Raw genomic sequence first — 9,238 nt, forward strand, 5'->3', positions numbered from 1 at the left:
TATTATTTAGTTTACTATCTATCTCTAAGTTTAGTCGTTATCAAATCCACAAAGAAAACAAAACTCAACATACCAACCTACAACTTAATTATTTGTGATTTGTCGTTTTATTTTTTATCTGAGAAAACACCTCTACTGTACTAAGAAAAAACATACATAGTACATGAATAAATTATTTGATTTTTTGTTGTTACAGCGAATACATATTTTAATACATAGGTACAGATAATAAAAATATATCATTTCCCTCCCCCTTATAAAATTGCGCAATCTGCGAAGCCAAACTTTAAAACGCGTTGTCGCTACGATTTTCCATCAAACCTAAATAAGTTACAACATCGTCACCATAATAAAAACGATCTTAAATTTCAATTTCGATTATAAAAATACTCACATCATTAAAAATAATAATTTTCAAGAAAGCTATTAAAACTATTACTTACCGATGAGTGATTTCCCGCGCAGTAAATCTAAGTTTTGAAGAACCGCAATAACGACCATTAACAAGAACAGTGTGTCGCGTTCTCTTGGTTTTGCGATTTGCGCTTAAATCACGACAGGACACCGCGCCTGCGCCAACCGTATGACGTCAATGAGTTCTTTCACAAAATATACAGGTGGATTCATTAAGGGCCCTTAGTAGGTGAAAACGGAAAAATGGACTGTTTTCTATGAGCTATAATTGAAAATATTGAAGTTTTTTCGCACTGAAATTTCTAATATGTATTACAGAACGTATGTGTGATGGGATGACTGTTTCCAAAACACGATTGGAAAAATTTTGCTCGATAAAAAAAAATCCTGAAGTTACCTCTAAAATATCATATAAATTCTCATTACAACTGTATTTTACGATAATAATTCGTATAAAATCACAAATACATAGGTATTTACCTTCTCGATTTCGTGACTGTTTTAGATTTAGAAAATACTAAATATTTTCATTCACTTTTTGATAAAAATGTGAATGGCGCTTACGATTTTCAGTTTCGAGCACGTTGATTCCATACTAAACGCGGACCCCCTCACCGCTTACCTCAGGCCCGAATAGCTGAATTTTCGCTGACCGCCTAACCCCCCTTAAAATACCGCATCATGCAACGTGTTCACACTACGAAAGAAGATAACCAAAACTATGGACGAAACTACACGCACAAATCGTAACAAACGATACAATAAAATACCTTCGCTTAGAAATTGACCTTTATAATTACTTTTCATGGAGTAAATAGTACTTAACATTAGGGTAAGTTATTAAGAATAGGGATTTCAATCTAATGACCTACTTTAAAGCAGGTCAATCATTATTCCCTCAGGTTCAGTTGTAGGTACTCTGTCACTTGGACAGGATCTTATTTAAATAGAACACGAAATTCTGTACCTATTGCTCCGTATTTCAACCCAAATTAGCTACATAAAGTAGTGGTTTTGAGAGATACCTAGATCATCTTCACATCCATCTAAATTCTAATCTATGTAAATGACGTAGGTATGTAATATTATTTTCTACAATCTCAGTTGGACATAGGTACAATATCTAGTAAATAATAAATAAATAAATAAATATTATAGGACATTATTACACAAATCGACCTAGTCCCACAGTAAGCTCAATTAAGGCTTGTGTTGTGGGTACTAGGCGACGATAAATATAATATTTAATAAATACATATATAGATAACACCCAGAACCAAGAACAAATAATTGAGTTCATCACACAAATATTTTGCCCTGACCGGGAATCGAACCCGGACCGTCCGCGTCGGCTCAGTAGGCAGTTACTTACCACTGCGCCAACCGCGTCGTCAAATAGAATGAATATAATAATAGAATGATCAAGTAGGATAAAAATTGTATACTTATAATATATGTATGTATTTGTGAGCCTATTCCCATAATTATTAATAACAAGGTAATTATTAAACGTGTATTATATATTTTGAAAGTAATATATAAAACTGAGAGAAAAATAAAAAGAGGTTCTCAATATGATTAAATCAACTACATAAGTACCTACCCAACATACTGTAATTATTAATTTTCATCACATAACATACCTAACTACATATCTACTTGTTACATGCCAAGTACCTAGGTATTTTGCTAGTTCAAAATATTATTTTCTTACCAATGTGACGTAGGAGAGGACCTACTCGTGAGAGCCTATAATATTATCCCGTAGATGATAATTATCTACTTGCATATTACTTCAAATTATTATTAATTAGCAAGACAAAACTTTCATCAGTTTGTTTAGAAACTTATGCCTAGTCTTTATCAGGAAAACGCCTGATGTTAGTTATCCTAATACGTATTATTTAGGAAACTATTATTATATCAACTGTGATTATCAAGTTTACATTTAAAAAATATGACTAAGGGCGCTTGTGCACTACAAGGAATTTTACTGTCCGGCATTCCGATTTTTTACGGTCCGGTGTGGCATGAAAAAACCGATGAATTGCTTGTGCACCTGTCCGTCTTTACTCGGATCAGTGCGGTACAGTTCAAGGAAGTTTGGCGGTATAATGCTATCATAAATAATTGTTTTTGCATTTTACAAGAAACGAGTAAAAAATATAGAAGGTGAAATATTATATTACTTCGTTATAATAAAAAGTAAAGTTCCGTAAGAGATTTAAAATGCGTGTTTCACTTATTTATTTTAATCGGTGACGAGGAGCTAAAGCTATTCCCACTTGAACTTTAACTTACCAACACTTACTTAGATAATAATTATAGGTCAATGCTTGGTCAATGTATATAAAATAACAATACCGACTTCTCAAATCTCATTGCCAACTAAAAGAAAGTAAAACAAGAGCTTGCTTTTAATTGGCATATGCAGTAAAAACAGTAAAATCCAAGCAAGTGGGCATTCGAAAACAATTATACCTACAGCGACTCGTAGACACAAAAAACCATCCGGAATAGGGAAAAGTAAAATGTCGGACAGTAAAATTACGTATAGTGCACAAGCTAGTATATATAGATTAATGGCGTGCCATACCGGACCGTAAAAAATCGGAATGCCGGACCGTAAAATTCCTTGTAGTGGACAAACGCCCTAATTTTAAAAAGAGAATCTGAAAAACGCCGGCCAGTAACACGTGTAGTGGTTACGAGTTTTTTTTTATCCGCCTACAAAATTATGCCTACTTACTTTGATTATCTATTACCATACTACTAATTAGTTAAAAAAAATAAGCAGGTACTTATCTAAAGTGTTGCGGCTCAGTGGTTGAGATTATTACATAAAGAGAGAGACCACGATCTAGAATCTAGACTCGGCTAGACAAGCATGTAATAATAATTATATAAACAGCAAAAAATGTCCATAATAATTACCTAGACTAATAAAATCGAGTGAAAGAAAACAATTTTTCAACTGGCATGGAGAGTTTCGAAAAGTTTGGTAAAATCACATGCCTTAACCCCATTATGGGTCCCTGTAAACCTTTCGGTGAAAAAATATCCAGCCTGTGTCCGGGATTAATAATGGTAATAAAGCTATACATAATACACTGTACACCTGTACACTTACCAATCTCTATTATAATAGACTACGAATAACATTTTTATTCAAAGAAGTCCTTCTATTTAATCTGTGGTACGGTTTTGACGGGGGCAAACCGCAAACGACGGACGGGGACTTGACGGGTCATTGACATATTATTTGACATAATGTCACTGTGATATCATTCAACGTCAAATGTCAGTACAACTACAAAAGTCAAAATTCGCGTTATTATTTTTGTTTTTGTGTTGTTATTCAATATTCTCAAAAAATGCATTATATTTAAATTAATATGCTAATCTTAAGCTTACTAAGTATCACAAATAGGTTAGCAGTATGTAAGGTGACGATGATGGCATCCAGACAGTCCAGTGATTTGTCAAAATTTAAACAGAATTTAAAAGAAGCCAAGAATATTGTTATCTTATCAGGTGCCGGTATTAGCGCAGAATCTGGTATTCCAACATTTAGAGGTGCCGGAGGATACTGGAGAAAATATCAAGCGTCATCACTAGCTACTCCAGAAGCGTTTCGAAATAACCCCAGTTTAGTGTGGGAATTTTATCATTATAGAAGAGAAGTTGCAGCCAAAGCTCAACCAAATGCGGTATGTACATCAATTATTGTCCTGTAACTGTCAATTACGAAATTAAGCTGATGTCCACCACCAACATTAACTTTACCTATAACTAACATCTCACTATATTATTTCACTGGTTTATTTTCTTTTTCACCTGCTCCTACCTCCTACCTATATAAAGGTTTTTTTATAATAATAAAATACCTTTAACAAAGTTTACTACAGATTTTAAAATGTTAATGTTACTTTTCCCTTATTTAATTTAATTAATTAAAATATTATTTGTTTCACAGGGCCACATAGCTATAGCTAATTATGAATCCAAACACACTTCAGACAAGAGCATTACAGTTATAACACAGAATGTGGACGGCTTGCATGTCAGAGCGGGAACAAAGAATTTAATAGAGCTACATGGAAACTTGTACAAAACTCGGTGCACCAAATGTAAAGAAGTTCTTGTTAATATGGACAGTCCTATTTGTGAGGTAGGTTTATTTTGTATTATCTAACCTCCAGCTGCACTGGGAAAAGTTTCTACAATGTCACTTGAAAGAATGTAGATAAAACTTACAATTCAATACATACAGAAAAGTGAAGTCCCATGTCCCCTAGTGGGGTAAGGGGCAGATGCGTTAAATATCTCTGTTTCACTGATCGATTTTCTTTAGGGACAAGAAGGTGACCAGCCTTCTGTGTCCTACCAGACCGAGACATTTTTTTTTCTTCGTCTCCACCGGGAATCGAACCCAGGACCCCTTGGTGTTACGCTCACGCGTCAACCACTGTACCGAGGAGGCAGACCAATACATACAGAATACTTGTTTAATATTTCTGTATGGATCAACTACCTAAATATGATAGTAGGATTCTTAAGGCTGCAGTCTAGCAAAATTGCGTTTTCAACAAGTTATTTGACAATTTTTTCCCGGCTAATGAAATGATAAACTGAATTTTTTTTTCTTGTTTATCAATTAGTGTTATATACGCAATGCGCGTGAATTTTTTCACATTTATAAAGTTACTTTATGTTACCTTAATCAGGCCTTCAAGATAAGTCTCTTTCCCCCAAAGACATTTCGAGCTAAGTTTGTGCACTCACTACGTTGCAACCGATTACAATTTACACAATCTGATCAGCACATTATTATCCTTATATAGTCGTTATTAAAAACTGCTGAATACAATTGCCGAAAAACTTATGATTTTCTTAATTAGAACGTTATAAATTCATTAAATTTCCCATTTTTTGCCTTACAAAATCTATTGATAAATACTGCTAAAAGTTATTTTTTCCATTAATTTATTCGAGTTGGTTGAAGACCAATGAGTATTAATCCTTTAAAAAAATTTTTTTTTGAATTTTGATAATTCTTTAAATATTAAAAAAATATTTAAAATAATTAGGAAAAATCCTAGCGAATTTCTTTAGTCGCGCTCCTTGGGCCGGAGCGTTCTGACGTGTGCTCTACGCTCGATTTTCCTTCATACCGAAGTGAAAGTTGCTCTACTTCATTAAATTTAATATTTTTGTTAATTGATTATTTTTATCTTAGTTTTGTGCAAATATTCGTATTTTTAAACATTTGATTTCGATATGGAAAATAAACGAAAAAAATACGCGTGTAACTACTAGAAAAAAAATTATCTTCGAACATAAAGTTAATGAAACCAAATAGATTGCAAAGGTGATTGGCAACAATTTCTTTATTTTACGGGGTCTCAGTAAACGGATGTATATTTCTTTAAAACTAAAGTAAGCTCATAAATTTTCTTATAATATAATTTTTTTGAAGTTCCAAAAATGTTTATTTTTCGTTTGAGAAATACGAAATATAATATAAACTTGTATTGAGAACTTGAACTTCCCAAGTTCATCCGGGGAAATCCCCATACGGGGAAAATGATTTGTTTACTCCAAAATTGATCCGAGGTGTTTTAATTTTTTCTTCTAGTCATTTTCAATGTAGCGGCATGTTGTTTGATTATTAATTTTGTAACTTAAATACAGGATGTTGGTTTTATATTCTGATCTTACAGACGCGCTGACAAATTTAGTCCGCCATTTCTAGTTTAGTCTACCAACTCTAAGTACCAATATTAAAACGAATGGATTATCATCACATCATCAAAACTCAGATGTAATGGAAGATCACAATAACATAGAAAATTCAGTGGGTGTTGAGAACTAAACAAACAGAAGTAACAGAGACGCGAAGAATAAAAAAAGAGGACGAAAACGATAATTCGTTGATGCTTTCCCTTTTCGACGTATTGTTAGGGTACATCACCAATCTGCAAAAAACAAAACTGATGATTCCCAATTGCTGATTAAAAATGAAAAACAAGTAATCGACAACAGTGGTGAAAATTTGATGATCACAATGAAACATCCTTCAGTGGTAGCAGATTTACTCATTTCAAATGTATCGGTGAACAGCGTAAAGGAGAGGAGGACAGGAAAACATTATGAATGTGGATGGTGGATTGTATACAGGGTGTAATCGATAAGTATGTGCAGGCGATTATGACGTTATTATTGCAGGTATCAAAAAACTTAAAACTGATATCGAAATTACTTTACCTAATGAGCAAAATGACAATAATAACTTTTTAAAAGTATAACGAGAAATATCTAAAAAATTTACTTTATACACTCCCATATCAAAAAGGGAAAATGGGACTAGAAGTTAAATGTCTAATTCCGGCAAAAGACATGAATGCGGAAGATGCGGTTAAAAAAAAATTAATATTTGAAATACAATGCAAAAAATAACACTTTTGTCATAGATAAGAATCATGACTATTTTTTCTAAATTCAGGGACAACTAAACGTTGCAAAAGCAGAAGTCTGCTTATTTGCTGTTTGGACTGGAGTGAATAATTCGTTAAAAATAGAATATATAAAAAAGTATGTAACGTTTAGGCAAAATAAAATGATGGACCATTATCAAGATTTTACATAAATTGCCTACTGTCAGAATTGATTGATTCGAGACTTCAGCATTCGATGCCCATCAAGGACCCATCCTATATCATTCAAGCGATTGAAAAAAAAGAGATAAATCCAGTGCAACCGATAAAGCATCAGAATGCTAGCAAAAGATTTATTAGGTTTATCAATATAAATTATATATTACACATAATATAATAAATCTGTAGAAGACGCTAAGACTGACATCCACGCGGACGGAGTCGCGGGCGGAAGCTAATCAGAAATAAATATCTTTTGTTTTCATTTAACACAAACATTACATTTTTTTTATTATATAAAAAATTTGTTTATCCGTTTTATTAGTTAAACTGAACAACTTTCACTAAGAAACTTAGGTCGAAAAAAATGTATAGAGTTCTGCATTTTTTATGGAAAGCTTATTTTTTTTTATATTTCGTCCAAATTTCTTTGTAAAAGTTGATCAGTTATATAAACATGAAGTTGAAGATATCAATAGAAAGTATTCGCAAATTTTGTGTACTGATAAAAAAAAAATCACCCGGTGTAATTTTCACGAAAATTGTTTCAAATTGTCATTTTTGGTACTTATTACGAATATTAAATTATGCATACGAATGATTTAATTTTTAAAAATTAAGTGGAGCAACTTTCCCTTAGTACATTTGTATTATTTACATATAGGATGACAGGATGCATTTGTTTGCAATACTAGACCAAGCCCTTAAGTAGTAACTAAACTAAACTATTAAAATGTTAACTGAATAACATGTTTGGAGTCTTATAAACAAGCAGATATCAATTATAACATTTAAATTTTATCAGATAATATATTTATCCTTTTCAGGCATTAGCAAACCGAGGAGCACCAGATCTTAATATTGTTGGTTCAGATATCCCGGTGAAATCTTTACCACATTGTAAAAAGGCTAATTGCGGAGGATTATTACGACCCCATATTGTGTGGTTTGGTGAAAGTTTAGAACCTGCTGTGTTAGAAAAAGCAGGTAATTTTTAATAATATTTGGACATATCAGTTGACATTTAATAATGCATGAAGTAATATAAAATAAAAATTTAAATAAAAAGAATTAAATGCATAAAAAATATGAAAAAGCTATGTGACAAGCATAACATTTTGTTACCCTACAACATCCCTTTGATTTAGTGTTTAATAGAACTAAAATAAAAGACAATTTAATACTCCAGTATTGTTTGAAATTTTTTTGGTACTTTTGATCAATATATTTATATTTAAGTAATTTTATTTATCTCTGTCAGATTAGAAGAGTAACACATAACAAAAATTCTCCAGACTTATTATATAATTGTAACCACCTTTCTTAAATAAGCTTTTGAAGTGAAACTTCTTTATCAGGGTTGGAAAAAAATTAAGTGTAAGTAACATTTTTTCGTTACGCGTGACATTTTTCCGTTACGCGCCATCTTTTCCTTATACCTACCACGCGTGATTCGACGTATTTCTGTAAAGTTGCATATAGTAAATTATTTTTTTAAAAATAAGGTCATTAAGAAGTTTCACTTCTTACGTATGTACACTAGTACACGCACACATTTTGTTTTTATTTTTAATACAATAAACAATACAAAAACAAATATAAATTCCAGGAGAAGCAATGGAAAGCTGTGACATATGTCTGGTAGTGGGTACATCGTCTGTAGTGTACCCGGCCGCCATGTTCGCGCCACAAGCCGCCGCTAGAGGCGCTATCGTCGCAGAATTTAATATAGAAACAACTCCAGCCACGCCAGACTTTCATTATTACTTCGAAGGCCCGTGTGGAACGACCCTGCCACAAGCTTTGGCTGACTAAATAGTAAATATATTACTATAGGTACTCAGGCTTGTTAACCGGTTTATAAGGAATTGATTTTCATGTTAATAGGGGGTTTAATCAAATCTTGCTCGAGTTCTTAAAAAGAAATGCGGTAGATTGAGGGATTGTGCTTATTTTATTTAGTTTTAGGAAAAATGGTTGTAACTAAAAATTGTATATAGAAGTATGGTGTAAGTATAAAATCGTTTATGGAAAAATTATACAATTAAAGTCTTATTTATTCTATCTATTGTTTCCTTTCAAGCCAAAACTGGAATGAATTAAATTTGGTGTGTAAAGCACATTTGAAGACTTATTGAATATAGGATATCGTTGATTAGTTTAAATTA

At 32.4% G+C, this 9,238-nt stretch overlaps 2 protein-coding genes across 2 annotated transcripts in view; one reads left to right on the forward strand and one right to left on the reverse strand.

Annotated features, from left to right (window-relative positions):
- LOC149905198 (uncharacterized) overlaps positions 1 to 570 on the reverse strand; it is a 65,850-nt gene extending 65,280 nt beyond the window's left edge. The window contains exon 1 of the mRNA XM_090106287.1: positions 444 to 570. Coding sequence (XP_089962413.1) covers positions 444 to 501 — 58 coding nt within the window. The 5' untranslated portion in view covers positions 502 to 570. The remainder of the gene's footprint in view (positions 1 to 443) is intronic.
- A 3,134-nt stretch (positions 571 to 3,704) lies between these two features.
- Positions 3,705 to 8,976, forward strand: LOC149905199 (NAD-dependent protein deacylase sirtuin-5, mitochondrial-like). Its single transcript, XM_090106407.1, has 4 exons — positions 3,705 to 4,124; positions 4,391 to 4,585; positions 7,898 to 8,057; positions 8,680 to 8,976. Exons 1-4 carry the CDS (start codon positions 3,810 to 3,812, stop codon positions 8,883 to 8,885), a joined length of 876 nt encoding a protein of 291 aa, XP_089962533.1. The 5' UTR covers positions 3,705 to 3,809; the 3' UTR covers positions 8,886 to 8,976.
- The last annotated feature ends 262 nt before the right edge of the window (positions 8,977 to 9,238 follow it).

Source organism: Colias eurytheme, chromosome 10, assembly GCF_061535395.1.
Source record: "Colias eurytheme isolate Ceu_HAF_F1 chromosome 10, ilColEury1 Martin Lab GWU primary, whole genome shotgun sequence".
Classification (NCBI taxonomy): Eukaryota; Metazoa; Arthropoda; class Insecta; order Lepidoptera; family Pieridae; genus Colias; species Colias eurytheme.